The sequence below is a fragment of the Vespula pensylvanica genome, chromosome 5 (assembly GCF_014466175.1).
Source record: "Vespula pensylvanica isolate Volc-1 chromosome 5, ASM1446617v1, whole genome shotgun sequence".
In the NCBI taxonomy this organism is placed as follows: Eukaryota; Metazoa; Arthropoda; class Insecta; order Hymenoptera; family Vespidae; genus Vespula; species Vespula pensylvanica.
The window spans coordinates 5,945,147-5,970,304 of record NC_057689.1 but is presented as its reverse complement, the minus strand read 5'-3'; the positions used below and the strand labels follow the sequence as shown (position 1 = coordinate 5,970,304).

Here is a 25,158-nt window from a genome sequence, read left to right as displayed (position 1 = left end):
GAGAAATGCGTTTTCGCGAGATTCATTCGTTATGAAAGAGGATGCTTGTGGGCTACCTCGGTCGAAGCCTTGAAAAGAGCAACGTGCAAATTTGTGAAACGTAAACGATTTATATCTCTCGCTTCATTCGCCGCTAGAATTCAAAAAATATCTGAAAAATGTATAGACAATAAAGAAGATTAAAAAAAAATAACAAATAAAAGAATCTCGCTCGTACATAAAAGCGAGTGTTTTCTAAATAAAACAAAATAACTTATACGTATATCTAGATACTGCACAATGTTCTTTCCAAGCTAACAAAGGACTTAATCGCGTTTGAGTTACGCAAGATATCTAACGAGAAAACGTTAAGGAAATAATTATAGGCGTACATATAATTGTGTTGCGTCTCGACGAATACATTGACGACGACGACGACGATGACGTCGACAACGCAACTACTACGACAACGACAACGACGAGGTTGAGGACGCTGAGCTGATGCCACTTCACATCGGCATACTTCCACTCAATTAGATCTTCCTACTCCAATAGCGCATGGTGAGAACTTGGAGTTCCGGCATGTTACTTCCGCATAGGTTTATTCAAATTATCCGTCCCGGGAATCCCGAAGTATTCCGTAGGAAATTTCTCTAATGCGCTTCGTGCGGTTACACGAAGCGAATAACGGATTCCCCGTGTCTATGGCGCAAACTTCAAGACTCGTATGGCCATCATGGTCACATAGTAGTACATGCATAGCATATTTTATGGACAATATAAATATACATATACATATATAATTACATATGCATAGACATATTATTATTAACTTAATTAAAAATTAACTTGTGTTCGGAAATAATTGAAATGCATATTCATAGCATATATAATATATATCGCTATAAGTTATTTACCTATTTCGCAAAATTACATATGAAAAATGAATTTAATGGGGTATTAGAGCTTTAATCGTTTACGAGCAACTAATCGAATCCTCTAAACACAATTGGAAGGATCAGTTTCGATGATAATAACGACGATTATGATGATGATGATGATGATGATGATGATGATGATGTTGACGATGGCGATGATGATACTCTACGATTGTTCTCGTTAACAGTAAAATGGTAATAAGATCGAAATAATTGTGGCAACTTTTTAAATGTTTCTTTTCGATGGCACTTATAATAATAGTGTCTTGCATTTTAAAAGATATCTTCTTAAGTATAGTTCTAACTACTTTCCTCGAAAGTAATTCAACGTAAAATGCAACAACTTAAACTTACTAGACTAAAGAGTAACGTTACGAGAGAGAAAGAGAGAACGAATTTTCGTATCCTCGATAGAAACAACAAATTTATTGAAGTTTCGATCGAAGAATTCTGTATAAAATTACGATATTTTCTCCTTCGACTTCGACAATATATTTCAAATATTTCAATTGTTTTCTCTTTTCTCTTATTGAAGGCACAACGACTTACCCTGGAATATACGCAAGTTCCTAAAGAATCAGCTACGAGGATTCAGATTTGATGATCTCAGTGACATCCGTCCTTGGTCGGGCAACGCCTGGAGTCATACAGATCTAAGGAGATTGAGAAAGGGGATGGTCGCCGCTCAGGTGAGTTTTTCTTGTTATAAAAAAGAAAAAAAAAGAAAACGATGTTAATCTGCCAGTTAACGCTGCTATTAACTACTATCATTTTCAAAAAGTTTCGTCGATCCTTTTGGCGATTTAAAAATAAAACGAAAGAGAGAGAGAGAGAGAGAGAGAGAGAGAGAGAGAGAGAGAATTATATAGACGTAAATAAATAGAACAAAATCGAGATAGAGATGAAGTGCTCAGCACGCGATATTCAACTTTGTCGCAAAAACGGAGGATCCTCGATTCGCTTCGAAACTAAATTGGTGTAAACGCGAGGATCGCGTGAACCCTTCGAACCATGCTCGAACTAAATTGCTCGGAAATACTCACCCTATTTCTCTTTCTCTCTTTCTCTTTCTGGCGAGAAAGTTCATTTCGACGGTAATCAATGATTACAATTAATTTCTCGTACAAGAAATTTGTTTGGCTTTAATCAAAACTGAGAGTATGAGAGGGTGGAAGAGGGAGAGGGAGAGGGAGAGGGAGAGAGAAAGAGAAGGAGAAAGAAAGAAGGAGGAAACATAACCTTTAGTCGGGGAATCAACGAAGCAAACCACGATGGAAATCCCAATGCGGAGAAATAAAATTAGCAAGTTGAAATTTGTAACGAAGGTGCAGATGGAATTAACGGCGCGAAAACGCGAACGTGCAAGCAAGAGTAGCGACCTCTTAGGGGCGTAGAGCTCACGTTTAATTAATCCTTATTTGCGTACGAGAAAATCATTTGGAAATTCTAATATAATTCTATTCTAAATTCTCGTGACCGTGATAGTGAAATGTCTATCCCAGCCGACGAAATATTTGGAATCGTTGAGACATTCCATTATCGAGATTAACGTCTATTTCTATGTCTATTTGTCTTTCTCTTACTCTGTCTCTTTCTCTTTCTCTTTAACTCTCTCCCTCACCTTAGTTCTATTTAATTGAAGTCACTTCGTCACCGACCATCTTCACGATTTTCGACAATGATTGATGAACGACTTTGAAATGAGTTTCATTGAAACGAACAATTTTAACGAATTTAAAAAAGGAACAAAGATATACGATTTGTTTCAATTAATAAATCACTATGCTATTACGATGTACAAATTAATATATTAGCAGGTACATACCTATACGATGTTACGGCGAAGAATGAAGAGAGAATATTTGCTCGCTAACAAAATTACAATGTTTTGCTTTGGTTCGGGATTTCCAGAGAAGTAAAAAAAAAAGACAAGGTGAACAGAGTGGGGAGTAGGATTGTACGACAATTCAATGCGCGAGAGTAAATTTCGAAGAAGAAGAAGAAAGAAATAAAACAGTGACCTTACCTCGACTTAATGAAGGACAATAGACGAATACGAAATACAAACGTTTGTTTTCAAAGTGTCGTCGTAGCAACGTTGTAGTATCGAAAAACTGAGACGATGAATCATCACATATTGATGTACAAAAGTTTTAGTCTCGTACCGGAGCATTGTTAATAGTATTTTATACAAACACGACCTAATGTAAACAAAGTTGAGTCTCTCTTCCTTTGTTGTATTTCTTTCTTCTTCTTCTTCCTTCTTCTTCCTTCTTCCTCTTGTAATATTCTATTGCGTCTAATTATTATAATATTATTTGTCTATCGCAGAAAATTCACTTTTGTGTGTGTGTGCGTGGATGCTTCTTTTTTACGCAAAATCATATAGAAATAAAAATGAAATCGGATGATATGTGTTTCGAGAATCCTTGTATTTTTTTTATCCGTATAATTCATTCAATAACTCGAGAGACGATATTAGACGATACGTATTAAAAATAAGAGATAAAAAATTATAATGAAAATTATATATACGGTATATTATTACAATATATTAATTTATATATGATGTTGCGTGGATTTACTCGGAAATTATTAATGTATAATGTATGTATAATATAATAAATAATAAAACGATATATATTCCCTATAATGTAATAAATAATCGTACGGTCGCTACGTGTTACTTTGACGAGGTCTACCGATGAAATGAAGGTGAGGTATTATTTTGGATCTCTCTTCAAAGGAAGGTCGATCGTCGAGTTCCCCCACTACTACTCATAAACACACTTGTCAAAGGACTCCAAAAGGAACGAGGAAAACGAAACAACGAGAAACGCGATGCTTTTACTGTCGCAGTTACGCGAGTAAATATTCTCTCTATAGAGTATTTCTGAGTACGCGCGAAATTTAAACGAACGAAAATGTATTCCTTCTTCTATACCGTTTCTCCCGCGGCGAATTTGATAGAATGTATAGAGACGGTCCTATACCAAGTTCGTATTCTATTCAAAAGCAAATATTTGCTTCTAGTAAATAAGCAGAGAAAAATCTCGAACGACAGCTGTCGTTCGATCAAACTATTAAATCCCGTGGAAATGCAATGAAATATCGCTGATAATTCTAATCAGCTTTATTTCGATTCGATTTCTTTCGATTTATAATTAAAACCGAAAAAAAAGAACGAAAAAAGGAAAAAGGTAGAGAGAGAGAAGGAGAGAAATACGTTGCATGATATAAATTCAACGTGACGGACCACTCAAAGGTCTGGAAAATTGTGATATTCAATAAATTTACGAGCTTACGAGATCTCTCCCTTTACTCCTACGACATTTTCCCCTTGCAACATGCCCCGACAATAATTCTTGTCGCGAGTATGAAATACGCGTAATAACTTACATCTTTATATCGCCAACCGATATTGCCTTGCCGAAGGTCCTTTATGTTAAAATATATGCATAATATCCTATAAAAATGTATACAACTGCCAAACCACGTTTTCCACGTATACGCGATCATACTTCTTAACCGTCACAAATGTAATCGCGATATCTTTCTATCACTTTTTCTATTTCTTTCTGTCTTTCTCTTTCTGTCTATAACGAAACGCCGACTGTGCTTTTACCGGTAGTTCGTAAAAACTGCTTTGCTAAAAGGCTACTTCCAAGGAAAGTTCTTCGAAGAGTCTGAATATATATATATATATGTGTATATATATATATATATATATATATATATATATGTATGTATGTATGTATATATCACAAACTGCACTCGCTCGTTAACAAAGTAATCTCGGAATGGAGTCCCTCCATCAGAAACCGGAGGAGTTGATGGGACAGCCAATGAAATGTCGAAAAGTTCCGAAAAATCATTAAACTAAGAACATCCAAGACTCGTTCGAACCCTTTCAAAGTATGAGATTATCTTACTATCGTCGATGTTAAAAGACCCAACTGTTAGGACTTAACTGGTAATAAAGGGGCAAGACGGTAAATCATGTAAGTATACTACGCTCGTGAATGCACCGTCTACTCGCGCATATGCATGCCGGTAACCGGTGAGCAAACCTACCACTACGATTCATCACTGTCCCGGTTGATTCAAACACGAAGGAGGCATCCGCCGTGAAAAGGTTACGAATCATTGATTACGAAGTCAACGAGAATTCAGTTGCGACTTAAAGCTACTCGTTCTATCTCTCTCTCTCTCTCTCTCTCTCTCTCTCTCACCCTACCTCTTGAAACCTTTCTCAATTTACGATCAGAGAGAAAGTTCTTTGCGATAGAAAATCGAAGGGAAATGACTAGACTCCTCTTCTATTCCTCGTCAACCATTAGCTTACGAATAGAAAGAAAAATGATTCACTCGAATTTTAAATCAAAGATCGATTTCATTTAATACTTTTAGAATTTTATTTACGTGTAGACTTATAGAATCGAACGATCTTAAAATCTTTTTTAAAGCTTTCTAATATGCATTAATCGATCACATCTGGTCCACTGAATCGATTTTGCATGATTAAATATTCACTATATACGACAAGTATTTATCGAGGCCGAATGTCTGACCATAAACCATTTTGTTTACTGTCCATCTGACTATACATACGTTTATCTACTCTAGTCCGATTCCTACTACAATAGAACAAACAAATACAGATAGTAAGTAAAGGCAATTAATTTGCTATTAGGATGATGCTTCTCATCGTTTTATATCCTGTCATAGATAAAGATATTATTAAAAATAGAAGAAGATTAAAAAAGAAGAAGCAAAGGGAGGAAAGAAAAGTCGACTTGATTTCGATATGTAGCAGTATCAATATAGAACACCGATACTTTTATCGTCCTTACCGTGGCAAGAAACTTTCTATCCTCCAATACTTGGATCGCTTTGCTACACGACCTACCATTATACTTTTTTCACTTCACCATTGGTAGTGTGGTATGTAACACACACGTGCGCGCAACGCATCTATAGCAAAATGTGCAGACATAATACGACGAGAACGTCGAAGATCCATGTATGACTCCCCCAAGTATACTCTCTCAACCTCCTCTAGAAATTCTACACGGAAGCGGTTAGATGTAGCACTTCCGAAGCAGGTGAAATCCCGGAAGTGGATTTCTAGATAGATAGATAGATAGATAGATAGATAGATAGATAGATAGATAGATGGATGGATAGATAGATAGAGAAAGAGAGAGAGAGGAAGAGAAAGAGAGAGAAGAAAAAGCTCTTCGATTTGTGAAAACGTGTGACCAAAAAGAAAGAGAATTTACATCGGTGATAGCATCCACAGTTTGGGGGAAAAGAGTTTAGAAGAAGAGAAGTCTATCTAAGAGCGTTCTAAATGTTTCAACGTGAATATTTAGGGAATATTGTATACTCTATTTTATCCCGGCCTTTTAAGAAACCGAAAGGACTGGGGGAACGTTTACGATCGTATCTCCTCCCTTCGAACGAACTTCTCCGAATGCCTCCTTGCTATTTATTCAACGGTAGATCGGTTTTGCACAATCACAGGTCACCTTTAAATAGAATCCCAAATGCTGAGCTGCGCTTCTACCACCACCCCTACGTCTCTCTTTCTCTCTCTCTCTCTTTCTCATACACGTAGCAGTATTTTTACGAACGTCTGACCTAAAACTCGGCTGCGACTACTACTCGTTTTTGCGCGAGCACCCACACAAATGTAAACGAAAGGAAAGAAAGATGTGTTTGTATATGAACGCACATGACTTAACCAAGGTCCGACCTAAGCTATGCCATAACTACTGTGCCTCCTCTTACGCTCGTATCCGTGTGTTCGTGTCAGTGCGTTGAAATTGCGAGCCACGAACATAAGAGATATATGTACACACGAACGTTTCCTTTCCACTTTCTCGTTAAATACTTGTGACTATAAAAATACAAGAGAAACCGATATCCCGACTATTTTCGCAAAGGACAAATGTAAAATGTATACGTGTATCCGTATGTATTTCGTGTGTGCGACGATCGATGCGACTCGCGTTAGTGCAGGAAATTCGAAATAATGTCGTCGTGCCGTCCTCTGATTTACGAGACTTACGTACAAAGTCGTTACGAGTATTAATTGTCACGTTGAAGAAATAAAAAAAAGGAAAGGAAGAAAAAAAGAACAATTTCGAACAAATTTTATTCTGACTCGATTAAACTATAAAATAGGAATGTAATGTACCTGTTTCGTTCCTTCCATATTTTCATTCTTACCTCTTTCTCTCTTCTTGTTTAATGTATAATAATGTAATTATATTCCAAATACGGGAGTACGCACGGACGCAATAATAATTTCGTATGTTTTCAATTCTTTTATCAAGTTGATCTCACAATCCTATCAATTCCAGTCGTTTTCACTGAGAAAAAATAACGGAACATGTCGTGGAGATATGTAGGGCGATTCTTGAATTATTCGATACGCTCGATATATTTTTACTTGGTTTTACGCAAGACTTTAAGAGAGAGAAAGAAAAATATATATATATATATACATAAAGAGAGAGAGAGAGAGAGAGAAAGACGGACAGCTTAGAAGTAGGTACATTTGAAATTCAAAATATTATTCACCATCTTTATAAACGTTCTTTATACCCATGCTTAATTGTTTTCAACAATATCGGAAACCCTTTGAATTAAAGATGAACTCGCTGAGAAACGTACTATTACGAGCATCATTAAGATTATCGAGCGAGAATAATCGTGCCATTTTTCATGGGTCACTACCGACGACTATTTTCGGCATACTAAATTTTACGTACTCTCTCGCTTATCTGTTTCAGTTTTGGTCAGCGTACACGCCCTGTCCATCCCAATATCACGACTCCGTTCAACTCGCTTTGGAACAGATTGACGTGATTCGTCGGTTGGTCAACAAACATCCCGAAAGTATGATCCTCGTTACGACGGCTGAAGGTAATTATAATAAAAATTTTAATACAAAATATCTCCGCGATAATATATGCAAGTAATTATAAATGTTGGAGTTATAAATAAAAAATCTGAAAGCAAGGAAAGAACAAAAAAGAAAAAGAAATAAAATAATTCATTATTTTACATCGATTTACATTTATAACAATGCGATAGAATTAAAGGAAGAAAAATATTGAATTTAGATTTCTTTCAACAATCGCTGATTATGTTGATCTATAGCAATTATTTCTTAAAGAAAAATTACAATAGTTATAGTAAAGAATAGAAAATATTCAGGTGTTCTTTTAAACGATTTAAATGGTTCATGGTTGTATTATATAAAAGAAGAAAAGGAAAAGACTTTCATATTAATGCAAATAAAGGGAGAAGGTTGAATTTATTCGAAGAAAAGGGCGAACGGAAAGCACGATCGCGAGTCACGATGATAAAAGAAATTAAAATCGAGAGAAACGAACTCACCGCCGGTTCCATCTCGATTGGGTACCATCGAGGTAACGAGTGTTTCCAACTTCCAATTCGAAATCTTTCCTTTGTCTTTGGAGGATGCGAGAAGATTGAGAAAGCGAAGAAATGGTGTGAAATTGTCGTCGTCGTCGTCGTCGTCGTCGTCGTCGTCGTCGTCGTTCTCGTCTTCGTCGCCGTTGTCGTTGTCGTTGTCGTGATGAACCGAGGACGTTATCGGAAACGAGAAAACGAACAACCGGTTATAGAAGAAGCGAAAGAAAAGAATGAATAAAGAAAGAGAGAGAGAGAAAGAATAAAAAGGAAATATCTTTATCTTTCTCTTTTTCTTTATCTCCAGAATTACGTTGCTTCGAAATTTGAAAGATAGAAATAAATAAAGCAAAACGAAAAAGAATATGGTAACATTTAAATACATATAGAGGTATATTAGAAAGAGCTGAAACAGAGCTTGTGCACAGCCTGTGAAAAATCTTCTGAAACGTTAGAGTACGTTGTTGTTGTTGTTGCTATAATGCAAGCGTATTTCACGCGACGGCATACAGAAGGTAATGCGAATAGGATGGAAAGATGGAAACGCACGGTATATGTCGCCAAGGATGCACTCTGTATATGGCAAATTCCATGTGAAATGGAAAAACCCTTTTCTCGGTAAAGTATATACAATATATGTATATATATGTATATCATCAGCGTATGGTGCTTCGATAAACTGAAATACCGATATTCGTGTAGCCTCCTGGATATGGAAATTCATGTAAAATATGGACTTTGGGAGAATTTCGAAAAAAGAAGGGAAAAGGGAAAAAAGAAAGAAAGAAAGAAAAAGAAAGCGAAGAAAAAAAAAACGTATAATTACAATTATAATAATAATTGATATGGGACAATAATATTTTCATGCGACGATTGAATCTGAATCTTTGAAAGATCTCTAATCTTCTTCTTTAAAATGGGCTTTGACAGAGTAACGAGGCTTCGCACGAAGCTCTCTCGAAGAAGTAGGAATAAAGAATTCACGGGGTTATCCTTACGAAGCCAATCTAGCGGATGGAAGGAAAGAACAAACGGGGCCGTGGAAAATGAGAAATTCCGAGAGAAATGGAAAAATGCTCGGGGGTCAGGATGATGGCGTTAGCAATGGTACATAGTGGTGTGAGTGTTGGTGTCGGTGCGTTGGTGATAGTCGCAGCAGGGCTCGCACGATATCATCGGACCTCTCCGGCACGTTGCACGGGTTGTCTACTCTCCCCTTTGAACTCTCACCATTTACGTATTACACGTACACATATATTCTGTTCGGATGTATGTATATGTATAGGTCATAGGCGCGTGTCAACGCATAAATCAGTGGACGTAATAAATCTAGTCCCATCGTGCAGCAGCTTACGGCTTTTATTCGGTACGATCGTCTCTATTTTTTTCTTCGCATTTTATCCTTTTCTATCGATGTATAGATTACGACTTCTGTATCTATCTATTAGCCGAACGAAGAAGGAGAATAAATAAAAAATGTGTAATATATAGGTCGTTCGATCGGCTTATCGGTTGTTTCAAAAAGCGACTTACACGAACGCGTCGATGCTGACAACAACAAGTAGCGTATGTATTAGCAACACAGTTTGCACGTGGTATTTTAATCGAATCCCTACTGTGAACCGCTCGCAAGCTCGCCAATTTGATTTTACGAAGCCATCGGTCTACCCTTACACTAGTGGCTCGTTCGTCCCATTAAACGTTGGTCATCGAATTCGTTGAATAGCGAACGAATATCGAGTAAATGCTGATTGTGGAAGCGCAAGTTTAGATAGCGAGGACGCGTGTACAATGTTTATTATCTTTTACGTTACGCTTTGTAATCAACGATACCCAAGGCTATCAAACCCTGATGGGCAATTCCGATGATTTAATTAATCCGGGTAAACATAGCGGTTTGGTAAAGTACCATTGTGGCGCTAATGACGTGCCACGTCAGAAAATGAAATGATTTAATGTTCGAAGTACGCCGTTTGCGAACTTAGTCGACGCTAAATTTTATCGAAAGTATGTGTTGCAATTAAACGTCGTGCGAAATCGTGGTAATCAAAATGTTCGTCGAAGCGATATTCCATTACCGGATATCGTATCCTTGGATACTTACGAAAGATTAATCTCGATCTTCGTATCGGTTTCTCTCAACGTTCGTGAGAGAACGAAGATGATCTGTAATATAAGTGGGATGGAGTTGTAGTAATGAACGATGAGCGAGGATGAGAAGGAGAGAAGTAATCGGTGAGAGATGTTCAAGTGGAATTTAATGTATGATTTCAGGGATCGAGAGAGCACACAAGGAGGGTAGATTAGCGAGTCTTATAGGGGTCGAAGGGGGACACGCCATCGGCACGAGTTTGGCGGTCCTGAGGATGCTCTACGAGCTCGGTGCCAGATATCTAACGTTAACTCACACGTGCCATACGCCTTGGTGAGTCTGCCAATCGAGATACAAGATCCGAATCGAATAATATTAAAATGCAAATTTCGAAACACGCGTAAAGTTTCTAACCGATAATATAAAATAATAGCGATAAATATGATATAAAGTAAAACGCGATAACGCGAGACGTTGAGTGAAAGATGCATCGACGAGGTAGGTCAAACATTTTAAAAGTCTATCGATCCTTTTACATACAAAATTTCCATCTTTCGTCGATCGTTTCATTTGAAAAATCGATTCGACACGTCCGAGCATTAATTATTCGAATTATCAGGATTTCGAAGTCGCAGTCGACGACATCTGACGTTTTACACAAGAAAAAAGAGATAAAGAAAAACAATCAAGACGAGAGAGAAAGAGAGTTAGAAAAAAAGTTAGTGAAATATTGTTTTACGACAAACAACGGACGAATTCGCTCTCGTGTTAGTTTTACGAGTGGTCGCGACAGGTGCGACCGAGAAGAGCAATAAAAGTCTTCTCGTAGAGGACGCGATGAATTTCTCGAAACTCCAGTCGTCTTTTATCTATTTTCTTATTTCTCTTATTTTTCTTTTGCTTAGCGAATAAAGTTTCGATTTATTTTACGATCCTGATATCGCCTCTCTCGTTCTCTTTCTTTCTCTCTCTCTCTCTCTCTCTCTCTCTCTCTCTCTCTCTCTCTCTCTCTCTTTTCCTTCTCTCTTTCTTTCTCCCTCTCTCTCTTTTCCTTCTCTCTTTCTTTCTCCCTCTCTCTCTCTCTCTCTCTCTCTCTCTTTCACACTCGTTACAATCGACGAGCTTAATACGATGACATAACTAATATTAGACGACAATATCGACGTTTATTAGAACAGACAGATCGATTAACGCGTCTCTACCTTCCTTGCGAAAACGAACCTATCACGACATAAGATCCGATAAAGCTATGTCGTTCTCCAACGTCAAGAATTCCTACGTGCGTCGCCAACGGGAAGATCCCGATTGAGCCTCACCCATTGAATAATCGATTATTACAACTAGTATCTAATACTGTATCATTGATGTTCTGTCAGACGGCTTAGAGGATAGAACGTTAATACGTGTGATCGTCACCATGGTATTAATCCTTGATATCGTAGCTAGGACATATCGCTGATATATCGTATCATTGCTCAATCTATTCGACCTATTTACGACTGGACAAAAATTTAATGAAAATATAATAAATCATAACGTGAAATCATTATTTCGAAAAATTCGAATAAAAATTCTTAAATTATCGTATAAAAAGAAAAGTACCTACGTTAATATAGACTCTCACGTTTAAGAAAACTCCATACGACAATATGTAATCACTCGTGTCATCGATCTCGTCATAAACCACCGTATTATGATGACGTGCTAACGTAGTTGCATATATGATGAAGGTATCGCGTTAATGAGGAGAACGCGGTTAGAAATTCGAGAACAATTCGTTAGACTCTGATCGCATTTCTCTGTTAGGTAAATATCGTTATCGTACTACGCCAATAGAATAGCGGATTGGCCGAGCCGTGATTAGAAGTCATTGTATGGCAATAATGCGCACGATTGTAACTATTGAGTTACTGACCTGTTGGTTCGTTAGGGCAGACTGCAGCACGGCGGATGAACCCGGTCAAGTGCCTCACGTCGGTGGTCTCTCCAACTTTGGTAAGGTGAGTAGAAAATCAAATTCCATTGAATTGCCTAGCGAGTGGGATTAAAAATTCATCGATCCCACTCGAGTCCTCGATAGTCCCAAGAACCTGAATGTGTCTCTCCTTATCCATGATATTCGTTGATGAAAACTCCTATTGTGCAATCAATTATACGTTCTCTTTTCTCTTTTTTTTATATTATTAACGCGCGATGAAAAATTTATTTTCCAAAAAAAAGAAAAAGAATCACGAGAGAATAAAACGTCATTACAGAAACGGTCATATTCAAACGATCTTTTAACTTCGTCCAACCTATAATCGATTAAAATAAAATAGACCTCCGAACGTCGAACACGGATTTCTAAAATATGAACCAAAGATTGTAATTTGTGTTCGTATAATTAGAAAAATGACTCCAATAACACGGTATACTAGTGTCCTATCTAACTTGACCACTTTAAGTATTTTATGATGACACAAGAATATGGTTCAAGATAAAATTGCATCCTTGGAAATTTAACGATACGAAAATTGTCTGATCTATGTGACTCGTATAACTAATAGAACGTATAATGGTAATGAAAATAATCCATTTTTTGTAAAATATATTGCGTGAACGACATGGTAGGAATATATTTTATAAAGTTAAGAGAAAATGAAGAATATAGTTGTAAAACGTTTTGACAATGTGTATGGTAGTCGTTAAAGTGAAACTACGAAGGAAGTAGCTTAGGCTAATGCACGGAATGTGTCGGTCTATTTTTCTCTTTGATTATTCAGAAGCAAACTCGTAGAGAGTGAAAGCATCGGTCCGGACGGCTTAGAGAGTTCACCCTCGAACTATCCTACTAAACCTTTTAGCAGCGGTAAAGTACCTCTTTCCTAACTAGAAGAGAGATCTAACCCAAATCTAATCGCAACTAGGAAACGAACGCAAACGCAATCAAAGTTTAGTTTAACGAAATTGTTTTGCGTCGGTCGTGAGTATACCGTTGGCGTAAGATCGACATGCTTTTTTTTTTCTTTTTAGACGTCAAAATATTATCGTAAATATATACGTCTTTTTCTTTTTCTCTTTTCTTCGAGATCGATTGTACGAAAATGACAAACGTGACAACGTATTTCATTCGTTCGAATTGATATAATAGCAAGACGTAGAAAAAAAAGAGAAAGAGAGTTCTATAGGCCTCGAAACGCGCTAGAAATGTGCTCGAAGTTAAGGGGGAGAGAACGATGACGTCGAAATGACGAGGGTGGTTTTCATGGTCGAAGGCGGATGAAAAATGACTTTGGGGATGTGGTCACGAATAAATACGAGGCGAAAATCGAATAGAAAGAGGCCGAATAATGTACGCGTATCGTTTCGATCATCGTAACTTTTTCACCCTCTGTGAAAAAATATAGTATCACTTTTTATAAAATAATATTCTGTTAGTAACTTATCTTTATTTCTTATAAGAGTATTTTTTCTAATCCAAACTTTTTCTTCCCTATCATTGATAAATGAACACCACTGAAATATTCAACGTAGCTACGAAGAAATTTAGTACTTTTAAATGGGGCAAATGTTTGAAAAAAAAAATTCGTTCAACTTTACGAGGTATATCGTCGTGAAAGAAAATACGAAGAAAAGAAACGAAAAGAAAAGGGAAGAAAAGAAAAGAAAGGAGAAAGAAAAAGAAAGAGAACGAGAAACACGGAAGATTGTTAACGAACGTCGCTAAAGTATACAACGAAGCCAAGATTTTTCTCGGGCCACTCCTTTCAGTTGCTACGAAGAAGAATAATGGTCGTACGATGTCCATTTTAATTCTCCGTGATGAGAATCGATCGCGTTTCTCGCTATCATCCGTAAACCTTCTTCTCGTTTCTCTTCCTCACTTTCACGATGTTTCTCTTTCCATCTTTTTTCTTTCACATTCTCCTATAAATAAATATATATATATGTACACTCGCACATACACATACAGATTCTTTCTCTTTCTTTAAAAGTTATTTTTTATTCAACATCGCCACACCATTTGCGAAGCTATTCTTCTTCCGGTTTGAAAAAGAATCGGTCCACCTATCCAACAACACCGACATCACACCAATATCTCCCTTCATTCACCAAAAGAAGCTATAAATCTTCATGTAACGCGTACAAGCGAGCGAGCAAGTAAAACTACGGAAAAACGAGATGTTACGTTATCTTGTAAACATTCACGAAGGATTCACGAAGGGAGTTACGACAGACGACTCCACGTCGTAATTGAATCTTATTGTTAAGAAATATATACCTATCTCGTATGGAAAACTCATGGAGTTCATATTTTACGTTAAAGTATTCTATTAAACGAATAATTTATCTCTTATTAAACTATTATATTACTATATTATAAAATGTTCTTATATATATATTAGTAATTTAGAACGGATTAATATCATCTTAAATATTTTATTAACAAACAATGCTTCGAATCAAGTTAATGCAATATTGCCAACTTATCCTTCCTCTTCCAAGAAATGAAACTAAAGTGTAAAAGTTACAAATTCATAGATCAATCTCCTTAAGCGAGAAAGAAAGTACTCGTTTTCACATCGACCGTTTCCAAAGGAGATATTTTATGTCCGATCTTCTAGACTCTTTTTACACCTTGCTCGCTTCAGACCTTACGACCGTTTATCACTTACATCGCGGCAATAAACAGCCATCTAAAGTGGCCGATAAAAATTCCAAAGCGGCTCTTCTTTAAGGAGAGAGAGAGAGAGAGAGGAAGAGAGAAAGAGATGAACAAAAACGGCCTCTCTCTTTCTTTCTCTCTCTCTCTCTCTCTCTTACCTCTTTTAGCAAATCCTTTTACCCCAACGTACCGCGAAATGTGCGGCTTTATATCTTTCTAAATTCAACTTCTCTCGTTCTCCCATCTTCGATGTATAAAGCTATATGTTACACACGTACACATTCAAGATTCTAGCGTATTTAACGTATTGGATTTTCTCAAGCTATTCCTCCTATCCTCGATTCTACGCTACGAATGTCTTTCTATCCGTAGAAAACAGTTGTACCTATGTATCTATGTGTAAAAAGAAAGAGAAAGGCCAAAAAAAGTTCATAGGTCTAACAACGACGAACTGATTGCAAAACATACTTGAAAGAGAACTCTTTTACGACACAATAAAAGAGACCAACAATTTTGCTATTTTTTTTTCGTTTCAACTTTGAACCCATCCAACTCGAAGCAATTGCTCCTATCTCTCTCTCTCTCTCTCTCTCTCTCTCTCTCTCTCTCTCTCTCTCTCTCTTTCTCTTTCTCTTTTTATCTTTTTTATTTTTGATTTTGTCAAGTAAGTTCAAAACTATCAAGGATGTTCTCACCAAAGGGAACGACACTCTAATGACGATGACAATAAAAGAAAGAAAATAAACACAGTGTAAGCGAAAATGAAGGAAAAAGTAAAAGTAAAGAGAAAAATCGCGACCAATGGTTCTTCTGTAAGAGAAACAAGTTTTCTTTTATCAGAGTTGATTTTGAAGCGGATTTTTACGAGGCTTTTACACACGCGACATCTCTCAAAATTCAAAGCTCTACAGCTTTATAACTGGCGATGCTCGAAACCGAAAGAACGAACAATGCTTTTAACGGGCCAAACACTTTTCGTTAAAATAATTCGTTGTAAACGTGAATCGATTGATAGTCCCTTTGAAAGGGGCTGTGCTCGATAATATATAAAAAAAAGAAGTGTCGGTGAAAGGAACGAATAATAAAATAAAAAAATAAAGAAAAAAAAAGAGGAGGAAGGGTAGAAGGGAGCGAGAAAAAAACCTTCGTACTTTAGTGAAAGTTAATAAATTCAAAAGAAAGCACTATACAATATACTCGATGGAAATTGCAAGATGAAGCGCTGAGTTAACCGGTCGTAATAAATCAATTCTCTTTCTCTTATACCAGATAAAAAAGAATAATTTTCACACTTTACTACGTCAGCCGAGGGTTAAATTACGGGATAATGTCTGTAATGTATATGTTTCATTTCATCCATTTTGCTATGTTGGCTACGAAGGACTATCATAAAAATTACTTGCAGTCTGGGAAATGACAGATTAAATACGCGAAGTCGAATTAAATTTGATCGATTACCTAATATAAAAACGCGTTAATTCGCTTAAAAACTTCATTTTGTAGGCAATACGTGAAAATGTTTAATTGCAAAATACAATAAACGGAGAATAAAATAGATTGTTATTATTATTATCATTACTATTATTATTGTTATTATTATTATTATTATTATTATCATCATCATCATCATCATCATCATTATCATTATTATTATGGTTATGATATTATGTTAGGTATTCGTTATGGCAAATAGGAAGCGAAGTTAATCGGAAATTCGTGGTAGACGATCGAGTTAATTAGAAGGTATCCTGCCTAACAATCGTGCTTTTGGCAGGAAGGAGAAAGTCATTTTCCGCGCGTTATTCGGTGAACGTGCTTTCATTAAGAAATGTCGGCCACGACGTCTAAAGAAGGACAAACGTGTTTCCATGATCTGCCACGTACCATCTGCTCAACAAGGGTTGCACTGCTTTCCAGTTATATTCTCGGGATCTGTTTAACGCGCCGTATATATGGCGGTGACTTGGTATCTTTGAGGTCGACTACGTGACAGAAAGAAGATACCAGAAGAAAGAAACGAAAAAGAGAGAAAAAGAGAGAAAAAGAAAGAGAAGAAAAACATATCTAATTTCTTTTTATCGTCGATCTTTCTTACTATTGACATTGCCAGTGATTTATCTTTTATTTTCAAACAATTTTATAAAGATTTGTACGTATATATATATATATATATATATATATATATATATATATAATCGAAAACTTATTCCAAAATCTATATCCATATATGTATGTATGTAAGTATATATTATAATAATCTCCCCTAGCTACAAAATCGTAATATCATTTTGTCTCTTTTTCTGTCTCCCTCTAGAAATTTTAATTTCACTGGTCTACCGAATATCTCTTCAGTGATATTAAACTTTCAAATCTCGACCTCTTTATTAACTTTCACGTGCTTTTTACTTCTTTTTCCTCCCTCCCTCTCTCTCTCTCTCTCTCTCTCTCTCTCTCTCTCTCTCTCTCTCTCTCCCTTTCTATCCATTTCTCTCTTTTTCTTTTTAAATCTCAACCGATAAATTATTCCTCGAGTGTGACAAAGTCGTCAATATATCTTCTTTTTCGACGAGAAATAATAGCACAGATATCAAGATATAAAATTCGATTTTAGAAAAGAAAAAGAAAGAAAGAAAAAAAAAGAAGAAAGAAAAATGGTATCTTAATTAACTAAACGATAAAATGAAATGACATATATATCTTCGAATTTTCTTTCTTGCGAAGACGAAAGAAACGATCTAAAGTGAAACATTTTCTTTTGGGTAAACCAAGCAGAATGAGGATTGAGTTGGGAATATGGCGGCCACAGCTGGCCGATAAGTTTTCCAAAGCATTCTCGCAGAACTGACCAGACCCCCTTTTGAGACCAGCTGCTGGCTTGCTCCCCGAAAGTTTTCGTCTCTAAATAGGTGCCAAAGTGTTGGTAGTTTCCTAACTGAAGTTGCTTCTCGGTGATAGCAACATCCGGTAGGTATCTAGTAACGATGGGCAGAGAAAGGACAAGTTTCATCTCATTTTGGAAGAACTAAACGATCGTTACTTGCAACTACTGTCGACTTCGATGTCCGATCAAAATGAAATGAAAGCGATAAGAGATAGACAATAAAAAAACAAAAAAGAGAGAGAGAGAGAGAGAGAAATAGAAATGAATCCAGTGTACATGACACGATGAGAAACGTTCAATTAAATACTTCCACGGGCCAAAAAAGACAAATTTAAACAACGAGAAAAAAGAAATCAGCACGATCGCCTTCGGCGTTCATGGATACTGCACACTATAAATCCCAGCGAAAGACCGAACTTCACTTATTGCTAACCACAAATTTTTCGTATTATTTTCGCAAAAAATTTTCCCGGTTATTGATAAACTACAAATTTTCCGAGTTCGGCTCGCTTCCATCATCGCGATAATTATTCCGCTTTATCGTGGTTTCTATTTTATTAATATTACATAATAACGGCACTCGTTTTATGGGTTTCGTAAATATGCATTATGCACGATCGCCATAAATGAACGTCACTTTGAAAGTAATCGAGCAATTTGTTTGAAACTATAAGCAATATTTTCAGTTATGATAGAGGAACTTTCCATAAAATTTGATTAGGTTTAGTTCGATCAATTTCTTGCTATAATCAAACAAAATTTACGCGCATAGATAAGTAAGTGTAGGAAAAAAAAAGTATCACGATTTGTGAAGGATTATAAAGGGAACAGAAAAATTCCACTTCTAACGAAAGTTATAACAATCGTGCTTGAAAAAAAAAAGAAGTAAAAATAAAAATGACAAAAGAAATAAAACAGCAAAAAAAAGAGAAAAGAATAAAAAGAACATTCTCGCAAAGTCACATTTTTTCAAAGATTTCTCAACGGACATGGAGCTACGAAGAATTTTTTGTTAAACGATAAAACCAGTACCTGTGATAGCAGTCGAAGGTGGCATTCAAAAAAGGGCTCGTGGGAAAACGCGAGTTATTCGTCGTTCAGTCGATGGAACGATGGAACGAACTATACGAGGTTCTTTTTCGCTCGCTTGCTCGAGTCACTGCCTTGAGGGTGAATTTTTCCAATAACCTGAAAAAATCTAACTGTCACTGACTCTCGTGCTCTCGAGAGCACAAGACAGAAAGAGATAGATAGAGAGATATGAATCGACAATAAATGTTACACCAGTTGGAATATGCAAAAAAATAAAAAGAGTTTTTTGCGATAAGTTTTCTATTGAAAAGACGAAGCACTTCATTTTTTATTCCGTAGCTACTCCCTTCGAAGAACGATTCCTTTCTTTCATAAGTGACTAGGATAAAGGGAGAAAGAGAGAGAAAGAGCAAGAAAAAGAGAAGGCCAGTGATTATTCGTCCGGATAAAAGATAAACCATCGTCGTCGTTCACGAAGAAACAGGGAGGGAGCAAAGGGAATAAAATAAAATTTAGATAAAGGACGACGTACAGAGAGTCTTCGCAGGAAATAAATCGTTCGAATAAGGGAGGACTGGTTTCCCTTCTCGACTGACTTACTCTCACATACACGTACTAAAATACACACAAACATAGAAGAGAAGACATGTACCTACTTACATTTTTCCTATCCCTTTCTTTCATCGTGCATCCTTCTCCTCCTACTCTTGAGTCAACGTCAAGAGCATCGCGTTCTCTCACGCGGTGAGATTTTTCACGTTTCCTCTTTATCCTTCTTTCCAGCTGAAATAGCTTCTCGTCTAAGTCTCTCTCTCTCTCTCCCTCTCTCTCTCTCTCTCTCTCTCTCTCTTTCTTTCTCTCTATTTTCCTTTATTTTCTCCTTTTTCTTCGTTTCCGAAAAGAAAAGCGATGTGATGAAAACGAGTCTCGCACGAGTCACGTTAACGATGTCTCGCCATCGTATACTTGCTTGACAAAGAGAAAGAGACAGAGATAGAGTGAAAGACGGACAGGTAGACAAACGAATAAGAAATCGCGAAAACTCTATTGGGTTTATCCTCGCAATGGCTTAACAAAACTTTTTTTCCGTTTAAACGAAAGCTAAGACGTTTTTGAACGACGACCGAGAGAGATCAAATATTCCTTGGAATTCCTTGTACAAGGGAAGTCACTAATAAGGAAGATCACCTACTGTCGCGAGAAAAGAAAGATTGAGATGTACGACGACGTTTTTTCCTAGTGATTCAATAACAAGATCTTTTTCCCGGATTTTGACGACGACGAGACACGTCGTCATTGAGCAAACGGCATCTTCTTTTCCTTTATTTTTCACGTTTTTTCTTCCTTTTATTTCATAAAGAACGATAAAATGCAATTTTGAAATATATCGAAGATGGGACATGTCTTATTGATCATATAGACTATCATCGATGCTACGCGATAAATAAAAAGAAATTAATAATATTGATAACATTAATAGTAATAATGAAAATGCGATAATTAAATGAGACTTTGGTATCATCCTCGAAGATGGATGCCCTGTAATGTTGCGAGCTTCCCGTTCTTCCTGCAAGCCGACGTGCTTTGAATTCTAATCGGTATAGGTGGCCGAACGTTACAAACCATCCGTCGTCTGCGTTCAATCTGGCGAGACAGGCAACGCAATAAGTGTCAGTCGGGCGTAACGTGTCTCTACTGTCAAATGAATCGATCCAAAGGATTCCACCACTTCGCAACTCCATTGTGAACTTTGTTCCATATACGTATACCTTTATCACGGAAAGATACGAGAAAAGATAAGCTTTCTCTCGTCCCGAAGTAGTTCCTCCTTCGGATAGGAAATAAAACGTCGGAAAAGCACTATCGTCTTATAAAAATAAAATCAAATTATTAAAGTAAAAACGAAATCCTTCTTCGTTCGCTCGCTAGCTAGCCAGTTAGCTAGCTAGCTAGCTCAAAAGTTTTCTCAAATCCAAGAGCGACTCGCATTCACCAAACTTTCCTGACTCCAACTCGAAGAACTCAAGAGATTTCCCTTTTAATCCACGATAAACGACAAAGAAGAGACTTCGAAGGGACTTTTTTCTCGTTAATTTTCAGAGCATCGTACTCGAGATGAATCGACTGGGGATGATGGTGGATCTATCGCACGTTTCGGTACCCACCATGCTGGACGCAATGGCAAGTTCGAAAGCGCCGGTCATTTTCAGCCATAGCAGCGCTCACGCTCTCTGCAATTCCTCGCGAAATGTGCCTGATCACGCGCTAAAACATTTGGTAAGATCGATAATTCAATCTTCCTCTTAAATTATTAATCTTTTCTTTTTATAATCCTTCGATTTAATATCTTCTTTTTCTTTTCTAATCTCTTCAGGCGCGGACCGGTGGTATAGTTATGGTATCCTTCTACCCCCCTTTTATAAGCTGCAGCGAGACGTCAACTTTGGAAGATGTCGTTGGTAAGCTTTATAGTCATTAATAAAAAAATTTATATATCGATATAAAAAATTTTTTTTATATAAAAATCAATGGTAAGCTCTACTAGACTAAATTCGTCCTTCTTTGATTTCTGCACGTCCAGTGAACTCAAGCAACCTTACAATATCAACTCGTACGTAGCCGTGCAAGGAATATCCGTGATATTCCCAATAGAAAAGCAAATATCCTGTCGTCCGGAGGTACAGGAGCGAAACGAAACCTGGAGTTGTCTCCCATGAGAGCTACCAATTTTCTTCGCGATATTCCGTGCACATACATTCTTTCTCTCTCTCTCTCTCTCTTTTCCTGTTTCTTTCTCTATTTGTCTCACACTATTCGTTTCTCGTACGTACGAACGTAGTAAACTCTCTTTCTCTCTGTACAATCTCTCGGAAAGCGTGAGACGTAGAAAGTGAGACGAGCAAAGTGGTGAATTAGAAAGAAAAGTGGAAAAAAGTAGAAAGGCGATTGAATAACGAGCTCGACCGCCGATAAGAAACTTCTCTTCGTCTTTCTCCTATTTTCGAAGCGAACGAAGAAACGAATAGAGAATAAAATCGGACAGGAGAGATAAACGCGAGCCCGCAGACCAGTGGATACATACGTATATGTATATATATCCATTGTGTATATACATATCTACATATCTACATATATACATACGTGTAGCCACGCACGTATACCTTGATACTTATATCGCATTATTCTAATTATTCACTCGCGAGTGGTTGCATAAATCTTTTGATTCACACGGACAACGCGAGAAGGGCAAAACGAAGTGTAGAAAAGCATTGTTTGCCAAAGGGAACACGAAGCTACGATAATACCCGATGTTAGAGTAGGTAATAATTTCAAGAATGCCCGCCTAAAATTTCCATTATAATTATATCAGCATCGCGAAACCTTTCGTAATTGATTCTCGCGTTTCCGCATTATTATCTTCCGTCTGTTTCTCTTTCAAGCGGCATATAATATCGTCGACACTGGCGGAAAACGTTAATTACTGAGTTTGAATCGTTGTTATCGTAACGATAAGACGAGCAACGGGCGTTGTAAAATAATTGGACGATGAATCGAATTTCTGAATCGCGAATGTATTTTCTATATGTGTTTTATGTTCGTCATAGATATCTCTATAGGAAGAGAATCGTATAACTTGATCATCTTCACTCGTTTCGAAATTCTAGATAAATACGGAATTAAAATGAGAATTTATGAAGAGTTTCAATTCATGGGTTTCTTAATATAAATTAAAAATATCACATTTTCGAATATCGACGTGCTATTTCCAAACGTTATCAAGTTATACGCTTTACTACGTATTACAAAATTTATATCTATTTGCGTCTATTTCTAACCCACTTCTTTCTTTATTTTGGAATGTTTCAGCACACATTAACCACATTCGTAAAGTCGCCGGTGTGGATCACATTGGAATCGGAGCCGGCTACGACGGCATTAATTTGTAAGTGTTTTCTCATCTATTCTATTCATCGTTCGTACGTCTAAAGAATTAATTAGCGTGGAGAGTAAGAAAAGATAAGCATTGCATTCCAGCAAATATGCCAGAATGATTGATTATACGTTGGCCAAACTAATTAACGAACCATACTGAATATATTTTCGTCGTTATTTTAACCGATATTTTTCTTTAAGATACCGATGATATAGACCGCATGGTCTATATAAATTATATATTTATTTATAATCAACGTACGATTCGTTTCATTAATTTCGTTTAATAGCAAATAATATCTAACGAAGATAAAAAGAAAATAGAGAGAAAGTGAAGAAAATGAAAAAAAAAAGAAAATAATAGTTTTCCTCTTTTCTCGTAGAAAAACGACACGTTGATCTTTGCGGGTGGAATATCAACATTTCACGACGACACTAAATCCTTACGAAGCACGTGTAAAGCTTTCTTCGTAAGACGATTGCTGCTGCAAACACTTGCAAAAATCAACCTAAACGATCTTCTTATATGTATGTATGCATGTATGTATGTATGTATGTATGTATGTATGTATGTATGTATGTATGTATGTATGTATGTATGTATGTATGTATGTATGTATGTATGTATGTATGTATGTATGTATGTATGTATGTATGTATGTATGTATGTATGTATGTATGTATGTATGTATGTATGTATGTATGTATGTATGTATGTATATACGTATGTAAATACACAGTTTGATGATCAAACGATAGCTTGAGATTCTGTAAGCGTCGAACACGTTTGTCCTACGTTCGCATACTTACTACGTCTTTTAATCGTATCGTACATATATATAAACGTAACACTAGTTACGTATGAATGCTTTACAATAGTAAGATGTTTGCTCTAACATTCTACAATTTAAAGTTCAATGTTAATTCTGGATAGAGAAGTATCCTATCAAGATTATGAAGAAACCAAAATTTCCATTTTAATCCTTTTTAAATTCCTTTTCTCAATATAATTTCCATTTTATCATTTTGGTAAGTAAATAATAAAGTTTATATAATTTATTACGATTTTAATTTAGTATGAATTTTTCGTATGAATTTAATTCGCCATTTGAATTTAAAAGGGCCGACAAAAAAAGATCCGATCATCGTGAAAAATATAGTTCCCAATTTGTTTCTGCATACTTCTGCATACTTATTAACGAGCGCTCGTAACAAAAATACTATAATACGAATGAATTCAAAAGTACGCTCGTAGCTTGATAATCGCGTTAACAGGATATGATACGTTCGTAGAATAAAAAGAGACAAAGAGAAAAATTATGGATATACGAAATGAGAATCTCTCTCTCTCTCTCTCTCTTTTTTGCTAAAAAAAAATATTATAAAAAAAAAGAAAAAAAGAAGAGAGAGAAAATAACGAAAAAAAAAAGAACGTGAAGTAGGTGGAAGGTAAAGCCCACGTGCTCTATTATTGCTTTTCGTTGTGTGAAAACGTCGTAATTTCAAATATTTCTACGCACGGTTTTATTTCGTCGAGCTACCGGGCCGGACACGCTACGAATTTCAATGGGAATCGGAAAGGAAAAGCAAGAGAGCTCATGGAAAAATTCACGACAGAGAGAAAGGGAAAGAGATGGAGGGGGAAGGAGTAAAACAAAGGGATATACGAAAGAGAAAAGAACAGAAAAGAAAAGAAAAGAGAAAAAAAAAGAAAAAGAGGGTGGGTTGGTTATGTGCCGTACGTGACACTATTTCGTTTCCTCTACCCCATCGTGCCACGACTTATCGTTCCTCGTGTAGTTTGTCAAATCAAGAAGCTCGCACATTTCTGTTTACTCTTCCCTGAAGCGAGTTAAAAGCGTGGAACAGTTTTAAAACGGAGGAATCGAACGCGAAAACGACTATATAGGAGGGTATGTGTCGAGTCCTCCGGGCGGTAACGCTTTTCACCCTTTTGTTGTTGCGATAGGTATCGGGATATTCGATTGAAAGGGTACGAAAAATTCGGAAAAGCTGAATGACGGGAAAAATAGAGAATGACAAGCTCGAAGAGCAACAAAGTTTGTCGATGTTGTTTTCTATTGAGGCACAAGAGTAACAGGAAAAAGAATAGAAATGTAAAAGAAAGAAATAGAAAAAAAGAATAAAAGAAGGACGGGAAGAAAGGAAGGAGGAAAGGAAGGAAAGAAGAAAGAGAAAAAGAAAGAGACGG

The 25,158-nt window shown here is 36.6% G+C and overlaps 2 protein-coding genes across 5 annotated transcripts in view; one reads left to right on the top strand and one right to left on the bottom strand.

Annotated features, from left to right (window-relative positions):
- LOC122629575 (dipeptidase 1) overlaps nucleotides 1-25,158 on the top strand; it is a 49,765-nt gene that overhangs the window by 13,401 nt on the left and 11,206 nt on the right. Inside the window, exons 3-10 of one of the 2 annotated variants that reach the window (XM_043813136.1) lie at nucleotides 1,453-1,606; nucleotides 7,718-7,850; nucleotides 10,638-10,788; nucleotides 12,386-12,455; nucleotides 21,114-21,290; nucleotides 21,388-21,472; nucleotides 22,881-22,956; nucleotides 23,330-23,478. In XM_043813136.1, coding sequence (XP_043669071.1) covers nucleotides 1,453-1,606; nucleotides 7,718-7,850; nucleotides 10,638-10,788; nucleotides 12,386-12,455; nucleotides 21,114-21,290; nucleotides 21,388-21,472; nucleotides 22,881-22,956; nucleotides 23,330-23,345 — 862 coding nt within the window. In that variant the 3' untranslated portion in view covers nucleotides 23,346-23,478. Of the gene's footprint in view, nucleotides 1-1,452; nucleotides 1,607-7,717; nucleotides 7,851-10,637; nucleotides 10,789-12,385; nucleotides 12,456-21,113; nucleotides 21,291-21,387; nucleotides 21,473-22,880; nucleotides 22,957-23,329; nucleotides 23,479-25,158 lie in introns of those variants that run through there. The other variant, XM_043813135.1, reaches the window with a different exon arrangement.
- The window catches only part of LOC122629577 (REPTOR-binding partner), a 40,725-nt gene continuing 33,122 nt past the window's right edge, over nucleotides 17,556-25,158 (bottom strand). The window contains exons 5-6 of one of the 3 annotated variants that reach the window (XR_006327298.1): nucleotides 19,014-19,851; nucleotides 17,556-18,072 (exon numbers count right to left, since the gene is read on the bottom strand). The gene's annotated coding sequence lies outside the window, so the exon portion shown is untranslated. Of the gene's footprint in view, nucleotides 19,852-25,158 lie in introns of all 3 variants that reach the window. The other 2 variants (XR_006327296.1, XR_006327297.1) reach the window with 2 other exon arrangements.